Genomic DNA, 22,147 nt, shown 5'->3' on the forward strand with positions numbered 1-22,147 from the left:
GGCTAAAACTATGCTAAGAATCATTCTCACTGTTTCTTTATATAGACAACTGAGTCTCAGCAATTAAAAAAAAAACAAAAACAAAAACAAAAACAAAAAATCCACCAAAACCAAAAAAACCCAACCCTTTCTGGGATATTTAACTAATAAAGCTTCTGTTCTGAAGGAATCTAAGGGTCCTTGTGCTTAAAGGCCGTTTCTTTCTTGCTACATGCCTGCTGTCTGCCCTGTGTGCATTAGACATAACACTGACAGAGAAGACACTTGACAGTACTTAACTGAAGAATCTCCCAAATAAAATCTAAGTAGAAGATATACAGTAGGATGTGAACCTCTTCCATGTATGACCCACTATTTTTATTTTTTTTCAGATGTGCATAAATAAATCGAGGAATTTTTGTTTTCTATTAGTTAACTGATTTTTCATTTTCATTAACGGTATGAAAACACCAGCCTATTCTTCTGATCACTGTTGGGAACACATACTAATTAGATGCAATATGGGGAAATCTATAGTAACTTCACAGCTCTGTTGTAACTTCAAAGGAAGGCTCCCAGAGTCACCAATGGCAGCAAAATACCAGAAGCTCAATCTCGAGTTCCAGTCCTATCTAAAAGATTTAAGCATAATTGCAAATAGTGAAAACTCAAGTTTTAAGATCAAGAAAGAAGCATTACCTAAGAAAATGAGGTAAAGAAATACTCTTCTGCATTACTGCTTATCTTGAACTCTAAAAAGATCAAAGAATATATACCCATGTATCCCAGGGCACTAGGATCTCAATCCTAGATTTTCTGCTATCAGTCATCTTGCTGCTTGAAAAATGAAACATACTTTCTGCATACCCATTGCACATGAGTGTTGGCTTCAAAGTTCCTCAGCTGGCTCACACAAAACATTTAACAGACATGCAAAAGAGAAAGCTTTGTTCCCTCTTAAGTTATAGTTCTGTTATATCACAGACTAAACATACTTTATTTATTTGAATAAACCAATAAAATGCAGCAAAGTGTAGCTAGATTAAGCCTGTACCTTGTATTGAAGTTGCATATGTTTTACTGGTCAAATATATCCTTCACAAAAAAACAGCAGGAAACCCTTTGTGCTTTACCCTTAGGAAGCTATGCAAACTACAAGCACATAATTTTGGTGCAGCATTTTAGTAACAAATCTACATCATATATATAGATAATTTGAATTATACTATTTGTAATTATATTATCATTTAGATTACATAATTAGAAAACTTTGTGCTTATTTCAGTTAAACAATATGGAGACACCACCTTATTAATTTATTTATTAAATTGGGTTCTTCAGTTATAATCCTTATATATAGAAAAAAAAACCACTTATAAAAGAACCCCAAAGCTCATTTAACGTAGAGTTTATAGTACATATTTTAACATATCTCAGTTTTTTCAGCTTTAATCAAATTGTGGTTTATAGGTATATATCTATAGATATAGGTATATCTATCACATTAACTTTGTAATTAGTCATGTTGAGTGTTCACAGAAACTTCAATATCTTTTACTTTCTTTAAATCAGTATTTTTGGCAGCCTAATTTTCTGTCTTCCTGTTACTGCTCTTAGATGGACTGCTGCCTTCACTTAGGAGCAGCTCTTATCAAGGTTGTATAGGATCTGATGCTCTGTTGGTTACCATGTAATTCTACCTTACCGATTATTTAGAAGTTTTATTTGCTTACACATGAGTGAACACAGTCCAGCTTCACAGTGTGTCACGACTCTGTCATCTACCTCTTTAGGAGATACAGGGAGGAAAATATACCGTTGTTTAAAGCCTTTCATAACAAAATTAAGTACTGTGACTCCTTTATTTAACAGAGCAGTATTTTCTTTAAGAAGAAAAAAAAAAGAAAAAAAGTCCATAAGTACTGCCTATTTGAAAAGAAAAGAAAGTTTATAAAAAAGGGAATCAAGCAAAAAAAATAATTAAAGTTGTAACTTACTTAAGCAGTTGTCCAAATTTACTCATCTAGATAGCCTCAAAAACGTGACTGGATTTATTTAATATGCTGATTTCACATAGGTGGCAAGCTCTTCCTGAAGTTGATTAGAGTTTAAAATGTTCATTTTCCTTCACAAAGTGAGCAATATCCTGACTTTACATAATTGGTAGAGAGACAATACGCATCTTTTTTTTTCCAGTTGTTTTGTTTATTTGTTTTTCCTAAATTAAATTCACTGGTGTTGCTACCTAACTACTTTTTATTTGTCTCCCATTGAGACACTAGTTATTTTTTTGCATGGTAAGGTTTTTTAAAGGCTCAATATTTATACAAGCAATTGTTCTTGATAATAAATGGACACAATGTCATCATGAAAATGTGACATCATGAAAATAAATGTAGCCTTTATTTTGTAGGGTAGCAGGGAATTATTTTTTTAACATATGCATATTTATTTGATCTTTACTTTTTTGTTTGTTTGTTTCTATATCTATATCTTTTACATCTATATAGATAAATAAAATTATTCAGGACCTATTGTAACAGAAAATTTTTTGAGTCATTAACTACAAAACAAAATAAGGAAAAAATGCTACTTTTTAATTAGATCAAAGAAGATTGAACATTTTCCCTTAAAAAATGAAAGCCTGAAATACAGAGTTTGTTTAAAGATTTAAATGTAATAAATAAATAACCAACATTGATAGAAAGGTGTATGGAAGCTAATACAATGGTAGCAAGATATTATCTTTAGCTCATGAGGTAAAGGAATTCTGATTCTCTACTGGATCAGAATTCTGCTTTATCATAAATATAATTAAATTCCAATATAAGTTTTAAATAAACCTAGGAAAATAGCTTAATTTTTGAAATAAGTAAGGTCTATTCACTTTCTTTTACAATTTTAGCAAAAATATTATTGTAAAAGATTGAGACCTACAATCACAAAACAGTTTTCAACATCTCATGAGGGTTTTTTTCATTACTGAAAAAGGGAAGCAGCTTTCACATCCCATATTCTAAAACTTCTGGAAAAAGTATATTTGTAGTCAGAAATGATGTGTATGAAGTAGATTATAACAATAAAACCTACAACCTTTAGGAAGCTTCAAAATTGCATTTAAGCCAAAAGTATGTTTTTACCCTCATATTTCTCTTCTTCTGTAACTTGAATAGAACTATGCCAAATATGTTCTAACATAAAATTTCTACCTCCCTAGTAATATTTAGGATGTTCCTGACCAGATTCAAAATGCATTGACTTGCAGAACTGAAATTATAAAAATGAAACTATTTTACTGATGGTTTAGTTTGGTTTTGCTTTTGTTTTTTCTTCTCATTGAAGGCTTAGAATAACAAAAGATAATATCAAAGGGGTCATCAAGCAGTGGCTAACTTTTCCATGCTGGCCCAAACCAAAATAAATTATGCTAAAGGAAGTCTAAGAATAGGTTGTATATGGTGGTAATAAACATTGATTTCAGAATGAACGAACATTACTCTCTGTGTTGCATAGCTTCATTTTTTTTAAGCAGTTAATAATATTAGTAAATAATCTGCTAAATGAGGGTTTATTGTGTGCAATACTAACAGATAACAATTTACAATAGTAACAGATAATGATCTGCACAAATTAAGTGAAAATGAATCATTATTTGTTTCTTATATATTTTTCTATAAGTACAAACCATAAGAAAACAAACAAAATTACCGGACAGCAAATTTGGAAATACCAATGGAAATAATGTATTTTACAGAGTTTAACTAAATACTACAGTATGTTGAAACTATACATGCTTTCAAAGGGACTAGACAAATTCACATTTGATCACTGACTACCAAAGTAGATGAAATAATGTTCCATAAAGCTGGAAGCTAGGAGGATATGCCAGCAAAATTAAGACCTTTCATATCATGCTACCAAAGATCTACTATCAGATATTATTACAAGCAAGCCTCAGAGCTGATGCATTTATGATCTGGCCCAATACAGAGGCTCATCTATCCACAGTTACAGAATGTGCTTAGAAAGGGATAAAAGAAAGAACATTCATTAATGATTTTTAAAGTAGACAATGTAATTTTATTGTTTTGAACAAACTGGAGTTATTAACTATTTCAATGATTTAGAGGAAATGACACTGAACAGCGACTTCAGAAATTCTGTCCAGAAAATCATGTCCTTTCAGAAGCATATGGATGTTTCTGGAAGCACAGGTAAGCTCCTGCTCCTGAGGACTGCTCCTGCTCCTGAGGACTGCTTTCCTGTCAGTGTGACTGCTGCATATTCATCTGACTGCGTATAACTTTGTATACCTTTGTTGATACTAGTGTTATTTCATTAAAACCATTTTCACTTCAACCCACGGATCTCCTTTCCTTCTCCTGATTCCTCTTCCTGGCTGGTGAGGGGTCATGGCGTGATAGAGCAGCTGTTACAGTTTAGCCCCGGATATGGGCTAAACATAGACAACTGAAAAAATGAAATAATATTACTAGATTCTAAAATCCATAAACCTAGCTGAATTACAGTTACTATAATGTGGAAATAGTTCCCTTTTTTAAGTCACGTCTAAAATATTTGCAGTGTAATACTCTTAACGTCTAAGTTTTCACAAACAAGCCCATATTCATCTGTATTTTCCACAAATGTTCAGTCACTCCCAGGAAAAAACCTCTCTTTAACAGCAGCAGCTATATGTGAAATTATTATTTTTTTTTTAATCTCCTTCAGCTAAGAAGGTAGTGACAGCAAAAAGAAAACAGAATAAGAGTAACTGCCTGTTTGTCAAAATGTTTTGCTGTTCCTGGGGTAAAAGAATAGAGCTAAACTGGCCACAGACATAAGTTGCTGACAAATTTTGCACATACTAATGCAGTCAATAATTGGAATTTGTCTGTCAAATTCAATAGATATTCTGCCTAGAATATATATGCTCCAGGTTACAGATTAAAAGGCTGAATGGGAATTTCTGTTGGCTGCCACACTGCTGGATATCAGAACAGTGGCTATTTCCTTTACTTTTCAGTGTTCCTCTTGCCCATATCCACAGAGCACAAAAAAAGAAAGTTAACTGACTCAAAGGAAAAGGGGGCATGAAATAGGCTGATGGTAAATAAGGAATCAGAGAGCAAGAAAAGAGGTAAGAAACTATGAAGCTAGATAAATCATGAGAGATGGTGGAAATTAAAGGGAAGGGAAAAATAAGGTTTGAGGGGACAGGTTTTGATCCAGCAAAGAACATGGGTAAACAGAATAATTAACTGAGGAGCAAAGACTGTGTTTAACTTCAATAAACGGAAAAAGTTTGGGCCTGTGTTCTAGGAATTCCCTGATCACCTGCGAGTTATCACTGAATTATCTGTAGCACTTCTGAATGTTCCTAACCTGTGTACAAGGATGGCTACATTTGTGACAAGCCCACATATCCAGGCTATACCCAAGTTTAGTTAAAGAGATTGTTAGTTGAATTTGGCTAAAACTGACAGGATCAGTATAGATAATTGTGTACGAATGCCTGCAAATGTTCTCTAGCACTGTTTAATTTACTAGCATAACTGTAGCTAGGAGATTTAGGAGTTTGATAAGACACCTGATGCAGAGAATAGGAATAGAGAAAGACATAATCTAACATGAATTTCAAAAGATAAGGACGCAAGATGAGAATAAATCAGGATAAATCAGAATAAGTCAGGACAAAGAACCTGATGGAACAGAATCACAAGATAGTAATCAAAACCAGAGTGGTCCATAGCATCCAATATACGTTCTCTTTTAGCATGCAAAATGGACTCATGTTTCCTGAATCTCATTACTCCTCTCTTGTCAACAAGTATTTGTGAAATTTCCTTTTCAGGTGTAAACTTAAGAAGAAATTTTTTAAGTCTTATTTAGTCTTCAAAATGGGTTAGAAATAAAAAGATAATAACCTCAGATAATAAACAGAGTACATTACATAGACAACCAAGGAGCATAAAGCAGTTATAAATCTTCATCTTTCACAGAAACTAGAAGGAGTTTGCTTTTTCTAGTTTTTCATTACCTCATCCCGCCTCCAAAGCTCTCAGAGATAACCCATAAAGTTCTGAGATAGCTTCATTCATACTGAATACGGTTAATATTTTTTGCTTCCTTCTGTATCTCTTTTTTTTCTTAATCTACACTTACATGCTGTCTTTTTTTGTCAATATTAACTGTGCTGTGTATTTGCATATAATCTTTTAGTGAAAACTGTGGCAAAAGAACCATGCAATACTTAAGTATTTCTCAGTTTTGTTCCCAGGGGAACAACACTGTTCCTGATCTTCCTCTTGCCTCCTCTTCCTTTTACCGAATGGTTTGACATTGCCAATAAGGTAATGTTAAGTAAAGTAATAAGGTCTTTTGCTATTCTGTGCCAAGGTATTCTTGATTTTGTCCCAGAATTCCTGTGCCATTCATTTTATGCACCTAGTAATCAGACTGTATTGTTCTCATGTTTGATGAAAACTGCTTACATGTTCTTCATTTTATGGATCCCTAGCTTGAAACCCTCTGGATGACATACATTCTTGAACAGCAAAACCACAACTGAAGGGAGTAGGCACTACCCTTTAAACATGTAGAGTACTACTTAAATGAAGATGGTCTGACATTCTTAGAACCTGAATTTCTCAAACACAATTCTCAAAAAGAGTATTTTTTAACTTGTTATGTTTATTTGCAGTTTCTGTTTCCTATTAAGATGGTAAATTTTTTACATCATAAAATGAACATCACAGATCCTGATTAAACATATCAAAGCATACAGCAACATGATTAAATTAATATATTTGTGTTTAGAGAGGATTAAAACTTCAGGATATGGGCTATATGTTTAAAATTGAATCTAAAATCAAATATTCAATAGAAACATCATGACAAAATATTGCTAATTTAAAGAATATGAGGTCTTTTAGGAAAAAATAGAAAACAGCATGTATTTTATACTTATATGATTCATAGGCAAGGGCAGACAATTTCAGACTACAAATCTTATTATTGGCATTTCCTCTCTTTTAATTGCTTTATTTTGTAACTTTAGTATTCTTCCATATTAATGCACTTCAGATACATTGTGCATAACAGCTTGTTATGAAGGATAAAACCCAAATCTATTATGTATTAAAATGTAATAACTATTCAGAAGAAAATTCTGAGTTACTAACTCTGAATTATGAGTTATTCATGTTTACATTACACAAGCACCAGCCTACAACAGGAAATGAAAGTGACAACATCCAGCTCATAATAAAATACTTTTAGAATGTTTTATTATTTAAAATTTATGTAATTATTTAAACCGAAATTTAACTAAGACAGTAATATAGGGTTATTCTTCAAAAAATACAGCTGTTCCTTCAATGATTTAATGTAATCTGAATCATGTGCATATGAGGCACTCTTAAGTATTTGAAAACCAAAAAAAATACATCATATTCTAGACTGTCCTCTTGTACTTACCAAGCCTGACATATTTAACAGTTTGGGAATAAGAGATAACAATCTGAATTCAGCCCTAGAAATGGCAAATAAGGGTTTTGATTGATGGAGACTAAAAAGAAAAAAATATTTAGAAAATACATATGATTTATTGGTATGGAGCAAACAAAACGGTAAACATCTTTCTCTATAGGAAGTATAATGTATACAGTACAATACCTGTATATGCAAACTGAACAAGATCCCACAGTGCGTTGGGGTCTATGCCCTCCATTTTGATCTCTTCTTGCTTGGCTTCACAAACATCACTTGTAAACATGGCAGCAAAGTAGTCAGAGACAGAACTGAGGACAAGTCTGCAGAAAAGTTAGAAACTGGTGTCACTTATATTGATATATGCATTAGAAATTTCATATATCTATATAATACTTTTTTTAAAACATATTGTCAAGTAAATATAAATTACCAAGAGCAATATATTATTAATACATGTTGGCAGGAAAATACAGTATGACATTTAATTCTAATATGTTTTTGCTTCCTGTGATATGGACCAAGAGGCACATTAGTGTATGACTATAAAACAGACATAGAAATTAGTGCTCAGTCTTTCTGATAATTTTCCAATCATGCAGATGTCCCAACAAGATAACCTGTCAGTATCAAGGACAACTTATTAGTGAAATGCATTTCATACCCCAGAGGCACTGTTCATTGTTCTTAAAGGCCTCTTTTTTAATAAATTTTACTAACAGCATGTGACTTTACACAATACTTCCACCTTCAGTAAAACTGTCAGTAGGTTAACATGATGTTCATTAAAAAAAATTAAAAAAATAAAAAAAAATTAAAAAAATCGTGTAATGCAATGTTGTTGTTAAGAAATGTTTTCCAAAGGAAAATAATTTCAAAATATTTATAATATGTGCATGGCTGGTATAGGGATCTGATTTAGCTAAATCAAAACTACAGCAAGTGCCAGGTATGATGGTCATTACTGGGGCCTTAAGAGAAGGCATTCTTCTAAATACTATCTACAGTAACATTACGATTTTGTTAGGAGTGAATAATCACAGATAATCTTGAGCTAGAAATTTGGTACAGCTATAAATAGTGTACCACATGCTTCCATAGAAGATGGTCATATTTCTGGCTTAATTTGAAAATACAATACATAAACACGTTGATAAAAGATACAAGAATCACAACTAGACAACTTGGAAACCAAAAGAAAGTATTTAGCCATTTGTACATTGTTAATGATTTTGTCCAAGCAAGGGGCGGGGGGGATACTGAAGAATAAGAAGTGACTGCTACTGTAGACTTGATTGCTTTTGCTCTTTTCGCTCATCACGATAGCAAAGCAAAATATGACAGTTTGAATTGGCTTCATTATTTTACTTTAAGCTACTATACTTTACCTGCAAGCAGGGCAGCTTGAGAACATATATGAGATCTTTACTCTGGCTCAAATGGTGAGCAATGACTAATTTGGTGTAGTAGTTTTATCACATTTCATGTTGTGTTCAAATCTAGCATTCTTGAATTTTAGAAGTAATGATCCTAATTCACAAACAGTTCATATTTATATTCATGTACTTAATAAAAACAATAGATGGCTACAAAAAAAGATGAAATTATAAACATACTTTGTTGCTACCACCAGAGACTCCTAATTCACTATTTGTTTATTTATTTATTAATCACCAAGGAACATTTACTTCTATGTTCCTTTATTTACTATACCTCTGCTGAGTATCACAAGTATGTATTTATTCAACCAAGATAAGCATACAATTCTGGTAATTAAAATCTTATAACTCTTCTTCAAATACTTTTTCTGACCACTTACAAATCAGTGATTGATCCACTGTTATTAGATTCTTGATTTTAAAAAAAAAAAAAAAAGTCACAGCAAATAGGAAAAAACATGACAAATTGATGATTTTCTGTGAGATACAATCTCTCACAGCTAGCAGAGATGTAATTTAAGTCTGTGATTGAGATTTCCGTTTGAAACCATTCTGCATTAGCTGTTGCTTCAGGTTTATTAACCACTATTTAAATTCAACTATGAGTCTTCAACTTGGTCACTTACTAAAAGCAAAGCCCTTTGCTGCATCAAAACCAATGGACCAATTAATGAACAGAAACTTTAATGCACCAGTTAATAACCAATTGAAATATTTTTAAACAGTAGTGTCTTATATTTGTAATTTATATCATTTATGTTCAGGCATGTCTTGGTTTGGGCTAAATCAGAACTGATTCTGCTTTAGTGCTTTAATTTTTCAGTTAAGTCTCCTCTAACTAACGGCGTTTTCTGAAACAGCAGCATGTTTTTCCAGACGGTGACTGCTTCCAGCAGTGATAAGGCCTGAGGTTTATAGTTTGTACCAAGGAATGGTGTGCAGAGAGGCCCTTGCTTATACTTGTTCTTATGGCGACCAAGGTCACTGCTGAATCTTGTACTCCATGTTGGGGTGCCAGGAGTGAAAAGGGTCGCACCTACAGGGAGGAGTGAACTGGACAGGTGACCCAAACCTGACCAACGGAGTATTCCATCCCATATACATCATATTCAGCATAAAGCTGAGAGATCACAAGGGTCTCGCCCTCTTCGTCTCTTCTTTGATGGCCGACATCTGAGGACGACTGATCCGTGCATCCCTGAATCCAGTGCCTGAGTCCAGCTCCTGTATCCCATCCCTGTCTGCTGCCGAGTCCAGCCTGGGACTGCCCCAGTGCCAGCCCTGTGGTGTGGTGGTGACGTATTGTCATCAGGGTGGGGGGAGTTGGGTTCAGTATTGGTTTTGTATATATTTGTACATATTGTATATATTTCATTTTTTTTCCTTATTATTTATCTTTTTTTTAATTGTTATTGTTCCATTAAAGCTGTTTTAGTTTTCTTTTCCAAACTGTAAAGTCTCTCTCTCCCTTGTTCTCTCTCCTTTTCCCTTTTGGGAGGGAGAGGGGTTAATAGAGAGTGTCTGTCATTTGTTAGTGGCTGGCCCAGCCTCAAACCGTGACAAGGCATTATTTATTATATAATCTTGTATATGTGTTCTCAACTCAAAGATAACAAAACAGAGGGAGGACAGAAAATAAGTTATAGAATGATTACATCTCTTTCACAAAAATCTGTGATTTTCCAAAATTTATTTTATGGATTATTCTGGGGTGAGGAAATTGAAAGAAACCATCGAATGGATTCCAGCCCAAATGAGCATTCAGTCTACAGAACCAGGTAGGATCCAGTCCAAAGTGAAAAACTCTGAAAAATATATAATACAGACATCAAGTCCTTAGCACTATCTATTTTACTTACAGGTTAATCCCTACTGGTTTGCATCACCTGTTAAAGAACATGGTTTAAGTGAACAGAAAGATTCTTTGAAGTAGCAAGCTGAACTAAACAAGCAACACAAGTTTTTGAACAGAGTAATAAAGAAAGAGGATTTTTTTTTTTTACATCACTTATATTAATCAATAGTTAACAGAAATAATGACTCAGCTATTGCATCAACTGAATAAAATCGAAAAGTCAACTGATTTCGAGACACAAACTTTTACCTTGGGAAGTGCTTCACAGGCTGAATTGAAGTGAAAGAAACTTGCTAATTACACTTAATTCTGAAAGGTGACACCTTTTGTAGATCTTAATTGTCTTCCAGTGTTAAGATAGAAAATGAAAAATGAGAAATCGAAGAGATCAATTAATTCGTAATGATCTGCTGCTTTTTGTAGCCCTGAAGGCTCCAAACAGCTCTAAAACTTGGTTTAAAGGCATGTTGACCTATTCATCAAGAAAGGTCAGGTTCCTCAGGATGTCACCTTTTTTCAAGTACTGATCTGGCAGTGAGAATGCATAATAAACTCTCTCATCCTTGAGAATAATATCAGGTTAACTCATGGCTTAAAATAAGTTTGTGGAGTCAGAAAGATTTTCTACGGATTAGACTTCTCTACTTTTACTACAACTAAATTCAGCCTGATATATTTCTGGTTTATTTTATAGTACAGACTATAACTGATTCCTATTGTGACTTTTTTGTCCTGTGATATCAGGTTTTATTTTCTTTCATTATAGAATATTTACTTACAATTTTCACAACTGTTTTCACATAGACCTTTGATACACAGTTGCCTGAACGTTGTTGGTGCGTTTATTAATTAAAAGAAGGAAACAAACAAAAAAAGCAAACTTTGATCACTTATATTCCTTAAGCAAGCTCTAACAATATTTTTCTGCCAACTGAGTAGAATCTCAGATGTTACTTGGACCAAAAACTCACAGGCTGACACAACTTTTTCCACACGTATTATAGTAGTTCATATAGGAGCTGAACATTCATTGTTTTTGAATGTGATTTGTTGCTCTGTAGAGGACACCAGTTGACACTGCCTGTCTTTACTGATAGCGGTGCTTTACAGCTCTTCCTATAGCAAGCAAACAGTTAATGTACATATAAAGAAGGCTTCATGGTTTCCTAAGTTTTAAAGCTTGCAGCACATATACTAAGGTATACCCATGCATGTTCTTGAAAAAAAATCAGGAAAAAAAAAGAAGCAGGCACAGGCTGTCACTTCCAGAACAATTTTGGCAGTAGAATCAAGACTGCCATCTTTTCTGAGTAAAATACAACAGAGCAAGCTGCGGAACAGATCAACTCTTACAGATTACACCAAGCAGTGATTTGTTTCCTGATGACCGTAGTACTCTCCCTCACCAGCTCGCCAAATAAAGAAAAAGCTATAACAACCTTGCAAAAAACATGGCCAACAGTAGATGTACCCTAGTACACAGACTATTTCCTGCTCAGTACCAAAGATCATTAGAAAAATTGATGTCCTGACACCAGTAAATATTTTTTACACCAAATATGGCCTGCCAATTTTAAATTGGCATCTGCTATCTCAGAATTCTGATCTATAGCTAATTAGGATCATCTGCTTCCATGTTGTCCATAATTCAGAATCAGATACTCTGTCTTTCTAACACACAATTACAATTGTCTTTAATCATTACATGAAGTAGAAAATGGTATAATTTTCAACTCAGCTTCAGTATTACAGCACAAACCCAAATCTTCTTGTTCTGTACTCCCTAATGGACTGTATAAAACTAAGTAAAGACTGCTTGTTGTAAAAGCTATTGGTTCCTCAAGGAATTTTGCTTGTCAAAACCTCCATTCTATGTTTTATCAATGGTAATTTATTTGTTTTGCAACATTTTCTTTTTATTTTTCTTAATCTTTAATTCTGCTCTTTAGACTCTATTTCACTTTGCTTAAGATCAACACTGAATGTGTAACATCCATTCTCTATTGAAGAATTTGCCACTATATGTACCTTCTGCCTCCACCTGTCATCTAGTCAACATTTCAGATCTAGAATTCTTTGCCATATACCTTTCTTCCTTTGCAGCCAGGACACAAATGTTAATCCAGGCTTGTTTCTGCTGCAATTGCCTTCATCTTCTGAATTTGTAAGTATGTAAAGAAAGCCATGAGATATATCATAAATTATTCATGTCCATAAAATTATAACCAGATACTCTGATTATGTTGTGTATCTTGTCTCTAGGAAGAGAACAAAAATATTCCATTGACATATTGCAAGCTTCTCCTTTAGTTTGTACCTATAGATATTGTTCATAGACTCTTTTCCCTTCTTCTCTTGTGGATTAGAGCAGCCACTTTTTATTTTATTCCATTGACTAACTTGATGATCAGAGACATTTTCAGGACTTCCAAAGTGACAACACAATAACAATTAGGTTAAAACAGTGTCTGTGTTCCTTTCTGCAGTCTCTTTGGGGTTCACATTTTGTTTACCCTCCTCTCAAAACCAAAATTGTGCTCAGTCCTTCTGGAACAACAATATATTCAGAGCAGGTACAATATATTCAATAGTAGGGAGGTACCACCTCTGATTTGGAAGACCTTGAGACACAATTCACCAACAGGTGTTGAAGTGCTTTTGCTGGCTATGTTTCAAGATGCAGAACTCAAAATCTACCTTTGGTAAAAGAATATTGAGAATTAATAAAGCATGTGCTACTCTTTTCTATTGCCTGCAAAGAGTATGTACAGCAAATTATTGTCTATTCAGCTCATTGTCTCTAGTTTGCCCATGAACAACTCCTTTCCTTCATGAATCTGAGATTTCCTCTAGTCTCAGACTTGCTTGCCAACAAAGCATCAGCTACTTCAATTTTCTGTGTTGTCATTACTCGTTCCTTCAAAGCAGAAATAATTTACTTCTTCAGAGTCAACAGGCAAAGGAAATATGTGCCATCTCAGTGCGAGAAAGAAAATATGGTATATCTAATAGACGCTATCCCATTGCAAGCCATGAGTCTTGAAAACTGAACAATAGTTTGAAAGAAAAACTGATGAACTGACAGTTCTAACTTTGTAGAGTGACTTTACTTGATCAATCTATGTATCTATAAGCTCTAAGTGACTAACAGATCCCAATTAGTAGTGACAAAAAAATCAGATTACATACCTGAACAGTACACAAAATCAACTAAATCTCAATAGTAATATGCATTAAACTGACTTCTCAAAAATATGCTTTGTGTGAATCATTACAGTGTTAACTGAAAATTCATTTTTATTTCTTTCAGAATTCAGAGATTAAAATTGCAGATTTTTTTTTAAATCGTATTTATGAATGCCTGTATATGAGTGTGTATATATATATATGCATACTTTGACATTTGTAGCTGTCAAATTGAAAAAATACATATTTTACAGAGAAAAAAGGAAACAAAAAATCTGCCAAAAGTCACATGGCAAAATTCTAAATATTGCATAATTTTCCCTCAGTCTTTGTAAATGAAAGCTGTTTCTGTGCACTTAACAAACAGGTGATAATCTTATAGTTAATTTGGGGTTCAGCATCCACTCATAGTGCAATCATCTTCCTAATAATTCAGAAGCATCAGATGAGCTATGAACATACTAGAAATTTACATTTATTGGGTAAAGAAGCAGTCAGTGAATATAAAAAATTTAAATTAATGAGAACCGTATCATACTTCCTATCATAACTGTTAATATTGACAGTCTGTCCTGTATGCTTATCTCATTTTGGAGAAAAATGGAACAGAACTACATGATAAACTTTTTTTTTGCACTGCCCATCTGAGCAATATTTATAAACTAACCTATTTGTAAAGGTAATTTTACAATTTAGGCAATTTCTGGAACAATGACGTAATACTAATAATACTAATAATAATGCTACTACTACTAATACTACTGATGCTACTACTAATACTACTACTACTAATAATAATAATAATATCCCCAAACAAGAAACCACAAGAACCTCCTGAAACCCATAGACAGGCAGATGGAATTCTGAAGAGAATTGATTAAGCCTGAAACAGGAAAGTTTCCTTTTTGTCTTTACTCAAACATAGTTTTCTTCCATTGCAATCTCTTACACAATACACAGCTACAAGTATAAGTGATACCAGTAATCTACACTAAGTGATGCTCCCTCTTTGCCCTGAGGACCATGCCTTTTGAGATTACATTCTCTTCTTTCTTTGTTTCATCTTCTTTTAATTCTTTCATTGTCTCCCAAACATTTAAGTGTAAATACAGTAAGTGGCTCTTTATCTCTTCTGCAGTACAAACTGAAACACAATTTTGCATCTCACTATATCTCTTAAGTTGCCACAGTGTTTTTAGGAATGTTAAATAAATCTGACATCACCATTTCCACCAAACACATGATGTCTACCATATCTTTAGTTTTTTCCAGGGGCCGCAAGTAATGTACATATCACAGCTGCCAGATTTGATAACAAAGAGCTTTGTCCAAAACACTTTGCCGGTGTCAGATTGTGTCCTTGAGTCAATTTTGAACATATCTGCTACTGCAGACAGTATTTTGAACTCTATGTTTTGAACCGGAAGAAAGATGGGGCGGGGGGGGGGGGGGGGGGCAAGCACGGAAGGAAGACAGAAATAAAAATCCAAGTAACTTCTCAACATTTGGGAACGGGCAGGACAAGCAAAATGTCATAGTGACGAAGATAAGCGCTCATGAAGGTCCATTATGATGCAAATACAAAGCAGAGCTCAGTATTTTTCTCCAGAAGAAACCCCACATATTCAGACGTAGCATACATATTTGAATGCAGAAAGGCAACACAATCAACTGTGATCCTCTATTTGTGGGCTTAATGATTTTATTTATTCATTGTAACTCCACAAAGAAAAACAGAAAAAATCTTGCAGGAGAAAGAAAAGTTCAATTCTAGCTCCTTTGAACTATCAGGAGATATGTCAGAAACAGAGAGATTAAGTCTGATGAAAGTACAGAGATAGATCAGTGAAATCATTAGAATAAGTGACTGCTTAAGTATCTAGATTTTTTTAAGGTCTATTTGTCATCCTTTTCTTTTATTCTAGAACTCCTTTGTACAAAATGATACAACAGAGCGTCATTATTAATTTGTCTTCACAACTCACTCGTCTATAGAGCTCAGTTTTGTCAATTCGTTAGGTGTGGTCTTCATCTCCTTTTATGATGGCAGGCTGTCAGGTCTTCCTGACCCAAGTTATTCTTGTATGGCCTCCTTTATCATTCTGCCATCTACCTGATTTTGTTTGCTTGTTTGTTTGTTTTATTTTTAGATTCTGTATCATTTAGCCTCTTAAACCGAACATTACTTTTTACTTTCTTCTCAAGGCATCTCATCCTTGTTTCTTTCACCCTTCAAAGCACCTACTTCCACTCCATAAAGTAATAGCATTAGTACTCTGGTTTGATAGAATTACAGAATATCTCAAGTTGGAAGGGACCCATAAGGATCATCGAGTCCAACGCCCTGCTCCTCATGGGACTAAACTAAAACTAAACCATATAACTAAGAGCATCATCCAGATGCTCCATGAACTCTTGACAGGCTTGTGCTGTGACTACTTCCCTGGGGAGCCTGTTCCAGTGAAAAACCACCCTCTCAGTGAAGAACATTTTCCTAATGTTCATTCTGAACTTCCCTGATGCAGCTTAATTCCATTTCCTCATGTCCTCTCACTGGTCACCATAGAGAGGAGATCAGCACTTCCCCCTCTGCTGCCCCCCTTGAGGAAGCTGTAGAATGTGATGGATCACCCCTCAGCCTTCTCCAAGCTGAACAAGCCAAGTGACCTCAGCCACTCCTCATAAGTCTTGCCCTCAAGACATTTCACAGTCTTCATTTTCCTCCTCTGTTTGCCCACTCTAATAGTTTGATGTCCTTATATTGAGGCACCCAAAAGGGCACACAGTACTTGAGGTGGGGCCACACCAGTGCAAAGTGGGACAATCACCTTCCTTAACCAGCTAGCTATGCTGTGCTTGATGAAGCCCAGGACACCATTGGCCTTTTTGGCTGCCAGGGCATACCTGGCATATTCAACCTGCCATCAACCCAAACCCCCAGATCTCATTCCTCAGGGCTGCTCTCCAGCCTCTCCTCCCCCAATTTGTATATATAACCAGGATTACCCCATGCCAGGTGGAGAAACCTGCACTTGCTCTTGTTAGACTTCATGCGGCTGGTGGTTGCCCAGCTCACTAGTCTATCCATATCTCTGTAAGGAGGTTCTAACCTTGAGGGAGTCCACAGCTCCTCCTAATTTAGCATCATTGGCAACTTACTTAATGTACATTCAATTCCTGCATTAAAGAGCACCAGCCCTAAAATTGAGCCCTAGGGAACCCCACTGGTGACTGGCCACCAGCCTGATATAACCCCATTTACCATAACTCTATAGGCATATTTAAGAAAGGGTAAGAAATGCTGTGCAACAGCAACTGTGAGAGAGGAATGAGAAAGTGTGAGAGAAACAGCCCTGCAGACACCAAGGTGAGAGAAGAAGGAGGGGGAAGAGGTGTTCCAGTCATGCTAGAGCAGAGATTCAGACCATGCTGAAGCAGTTTTTCCCTCTGCAGCCCCTGGAAGACCACGCTGAAGCAGATACCACCCTGCAACCTGTGGAGGATTCTATGCTGTAGTAGCTGGATGTGCCTTGGAGGAAGCTGCAGCCAGTGAAGAGCCCATGCTAGACCAAGCTCCTGAAAGGAGCTATGGCCCATGGAGAGGAGTCCATGCAGAAGAAGGTTTTCTGGCAGGACCTGTGGCCCACAGCGCACCCACAGTGGAGCTGTCCATTCCTGAAGGACTGCACCCTGCAGAAAAGACCCACTGGGGAACAGTTAATGAAGAACTACAGCCGATGGAAAAGACCCATGCTGGAGAAGTTAGTGAAGGACTGTCTCCTGTGCTAGAGACCCTGCGCTGGACCAGGGATAGAGTGTGAGGAGGAAGAATTGGCACAAACAACGTGTGATGAACTGACCACAACCCCCGTTCCCTGTCCCCCTGCACCTCTCACAACGAGGAAGTAGAAGACTTGGGAGTGAAGCTGAGCCTAAGAAGGGAGGGGTGGAGGAAAGGTGGTTTTAGTTTTGTTTTTATTTCTAACTATCCTACTCTGTTGTTTAATGGCATTACATTGAATTAATTTTCCCCAAGTCAAGTCTGTTTTGCCCGTGATGGTAATTGGTAAGTGATCTCCCTGTCCCTATCCCAGCCCATGAATTTTTCCATCTTATTTCCATCCCCTTGTCCTGCTGAGGAGAGGGAGGGATAGAGTGCTTCATGGACACCTGGCCATCAGCCAAGGTCAACGCATCACAATCAGACACAGGTGTTTAGGTAACTTAAGCTATAGATCCCCATTGATTACAATGAGATTAGACACACGGCCATAACAAAACCAAAACTCAACTGGATAACCAACTTCAAATTTTGAGAAATTATGTTCAAAGCTCAAGGTCCATTTCTGCATGTGCAAAATCTTTAACAGGTACATACTCAATTATGAGAACTTAAAATATTTTGTGTCTGAAAAAGATCAAATAAAACCAGAAGAGTTCCTTGTAGAGATCATAAAAATTCCTTTGAAAACATGAATAGCATTCTCTGTATCAGGAAATATTGTTTATGAACTACTTCTTCTTAAAAAAAAAGTTATCAATCAAGGTTAATATTAAAAGCTTATCTAAATTGCCTTGCTGCTTTCCCTCTGATAGCAGGATTTTTTGTTGTTGTCATTGTTCTGTATCAATTTATTACTTGAATAATTTGGTTTTAATCTCATGGACAGTAGGTTGTGTTAAATACCACAGTTTAGGTGCAATGTTTGACATGGGAAGTTCCTCAAACCTTAATTACATATATCTGGGCATGAACACAGGGCAGCTATACTGCTTATACTGTGTGCTTTCCACAAGTAGCTGTTACTGACTAAAAGAAAACAGGCTGCATCTTAGGACTATATACTGTGCGTTTTGCTTCTTTCGCCCTCTGCCTTTAAACTGTCTTTCTTTCTCTTCCTGGTTCTTTATCCTTTCATCTCTCCTTTCAGCTTAACTTTCTCAACACATTTTTTTCATTTTATTGATACTGTTTTTTTTTCTTAAATTCCATCTTTCTATAGTATCACCCAAAATACACTAAAAAAAAAGGTCCCTCTCCTTAGAGAACTAAAAAAAGATGACATAAATTACAGATTGTTTAAAGAGGGTTTTTTTTAATTATCAGGATGATTGTAAGTAAAAGCTGTACTACTTTAGAGCTGAGTATCCAAAAAAAAGGCTTCAGCTGAATTTATTTCAGTATTTATGATGAAAAATTTAAATTTTGTGTTGAAAGGAAGTTTTTCACCTCTCATCCAAACACTTGTAGAAATATTTGAATAGCCATACTAAAGCATTTATTACTTTTATATGTAAGCAGTAAATTTCTAACCATCCTGTGCTACGTCTTCCACCATGGTAAGAGTACCCCCAGCCCTTATGTTGAGTATTGGAAAGAACACAGATGCCTATGTTTCTTTGACATTAAGAGAAACCGAAAATAGAGAACTAAGATTTCTCATTGTAAACTCAACTATACTTGACAATATTAAAACAACAACAGCAATAAAAGTCAATTTCTTGGTTTCTTTTCATCCACAATCTTCGGTTCTCACCAAGTGCAATGAAAGTCAGAATTGCAAGTTGAGGATGTAACTCTCCTATGTTTTCTGCATTTTATGTTTTCCTTGAATGTTCTGTTTTATTGTAATTCAGTTTCTGTTACATGAGAGTGTTTAGTTTTAATTTAATAAACAGGCGAATTCTATGCTTATATCACTTTTCTTCTTTTTTCCTCCAGCATTGAGTTCCTGTATTGCTTTGTGCACCATTCCCAGTCAAAATCTAATTTATTTCTTCAAACTCAGTCTGAGTTTAGCATTGCCTATAACATTTACACAATCCTGTCTGGAAGTTGTAATGAACTCTCCAGTGCAAATCTTAAAGGTCTTTCTGTCATTTGCATTGACTTTGGCTCTTTTCTTTGCAGCATTTCTGATGTTTATTCAGCAGCTGTAGAATATAATATTTCAAGAATAGTATTTAAAAACAGTGCAATTCAAGTGAGTTGCCTTCACTCAAAACAACAAAATGTTTTGTGGCAAATATGCAATTTTACTTTCATGTTGACCCATGGGATTATTGCTTGATTAAGAATTTTCTTTTACCTTGGTGTAGGAGCCAACTTGTAACTCCCTGAAACAAACACAACCTGAGGGAAGAAGATAAGGGAGGGCCTCTAAGGCTTCCCCGAGAAACGCCTCAAAAACAAAGCACCCTGAAAATGAAACTGTAGTCACAGGGTGCATGATGTGGAACCTGGATACTGCAGACCTTAAACTCAACGAAGTGATAAGATTAACACTTGCTTATCTCGTGTATGCCTGAAGAGCACAGGACACAGCTGCAGGAGGGAGCACCGGACCGTTCTTCTCTGGCCCAACTTGTGTGTTCTCAGGGCCATCCTATCTGATAAATGACCTTTGCATACGTTAATGAAGATTAGCACTTGTCCCTCCACCAGATCATGCTACACTTCACCTGGTGAGCGGGGAAACCTGAAACTAAATAGCGGGGCATACTGATACAGCGTATATGAAAGGGGGAGTGAAGTGACACAGAAAAAAAGGGGAAGAAAAAGGAAGAAGAAGACACAGAAGAGCCCTCCTAGGAACCAGTGATACACACTCGTCACCACCCCCCACCCCTGTTGGTGTTGGCTGGACCTACACTGGAACAAGGACTGGTGATCTCCTTCTCCCTCTTCTTCCCCCCCCGCCCCCTTCTCTGTCCCTCTGTTTTCTCTTTTCTCTTAAACTTAAGTAACACAAGGCATACCTTACTGATTGCCATAATTAGTTATGCACCTAACAAATTTTCATGGACCTAGTTAAGAAATATATTAATCACTGTGGGTATCTAATAAATGTTTGTGTACGGACCTTGAGAGTTGTCTCACCTTAGTCCATGCTGCTGGGGATTTGCGACTCTGAGTCACATACCCTCCTCTTCTGAGTGGGTCATGACACTTGAAAACATTTGGTGCTCTGATCATGTTACTATAAACTTTCCTTCTGTTCCAGGCACTGTAAAGCTACAGTATGTTTCTTGTCTGAAAGAGGTTATATTCCAAACAAGAAAAATTTATATAGCATGCATCTCCAGAGTGAGTGCAGAAACTACAACTTCATGTTCACAAGATTTTATCATAATATTTTAAAATTAGGTTGGACTGTTAATAGTACTGCTTAACTGAAGTGAAGGGAAATTATTATTTTAGCATTTTTGACTCTTTAAAGTGTTTTACAGTTTTACATTTGATAGTTATCTATACGTGTTATAGCAATATAACAAAAAAATTGAGGTTTACTTAATTTTTCAAATTTATTTGAATGTCAGCTACTTTAGCCCTCTGAAATGCCTGCTACAGAGGTCTTCGTACTTTCTCAGTACATGTTTTGGTTGATTGTTCATCATTACAGTAATTGTCTGGTTTGTACTTCCTTGTGCTATTCCTTCACGTGAAGGATTACACCTGTAACCTGCTTAATAGATGATTAGGTTAGGCAAACACAATGTTCAGGAGCCAATAAGAAGCTTAAGCACATTATGACTTTGAAGTTGTTTGAGTCACCTGAACAGTGAAAAGCAGCTATAATAAGATAGAGAGTTTGGCATGGTGCCTCCAAGTGGGGAACAAGACCTCAGTGATTATGTTGTGTGATCCCCCTTCTAATTTGACTTTCTCTCATTTTTTGTGAGAAATAAAAATGTAAAAAAACCCCACACAACCAAAAAACGACATCAATGACAAAAATTAACTTGGCAGCATTCAGACTATGATCAGAGCTTACTTGACATTCTTCCGGTAAAAGTATCAGGTTTTAAAGATTTTATGGCACAACAATAATTCCTCCTCTAGAGAAAAAGTTACTTAAACAGATCATCAGAGGACATAATTAAAGTATTATTTGAGTTTGGAGAAGAGGGGAAAAAAGAGCAAATACTATCAGGAATGAAACGAGAAATGAAACAGAGATTATGAACTGTGGAGGGGTCTGGAGAGATGCCCAAGAATCACCAGCAGGGTAGCTATTTTAGGTGTCTCACTTCATTCAATGCAATATTTCTTAAGTGAATTTTTACTTTTATAGAAACAGATACATTTAGATTACATTATTACATAATTTTTTTTCCTGTGCTTGCTTTTTAGACTGTTGTTTTGTTTTGATTTGTTCTAAATCAGGGTAAAATGAAGAGAAGTATGGCTTTCATA

General features: G+C 35.5%; 1 protein-coding gene across 2 annotated transcripts in view; it reads right to left on the reverse strand.

Annotated features, from left to right (window-relative positions):
• Positions 1 to 22,147, reverse strand: part of KLHL1 (kelch like family member 1) — a 258,932-nt gene that overhangs the window by 161,418 nt on the left and 75,367 nt on the right. For both annotated transcript variants that reach the window (XM_086481989.1, XM_086481988.1), the window contains one exon: positions 7,657 to 7,793. In XM_086481989.1, the coding sequence (XP_086338115.1) occupies positions 7,657 to 7,793 (137 nt within the window). The remainder of the gene's footprint in view (positions 1 to 7,656; positions 7,794 to 22,147) is intronic.

Source organism: Leptosomus discolor, chromosome 1 (genome assembly GCF_034619465.1).
Source record: "Leptosomus discolor isolate bLepDis1 chromosome 1, bLepDis1.hap2, whole genome shotgun sequence".
Lineage (NCBI taxonomy): Eukaryota > Metazoa > Chordata > Aves > Leptosomiformes > Leptosomidae > Leptosomus > Leptosomus discolor.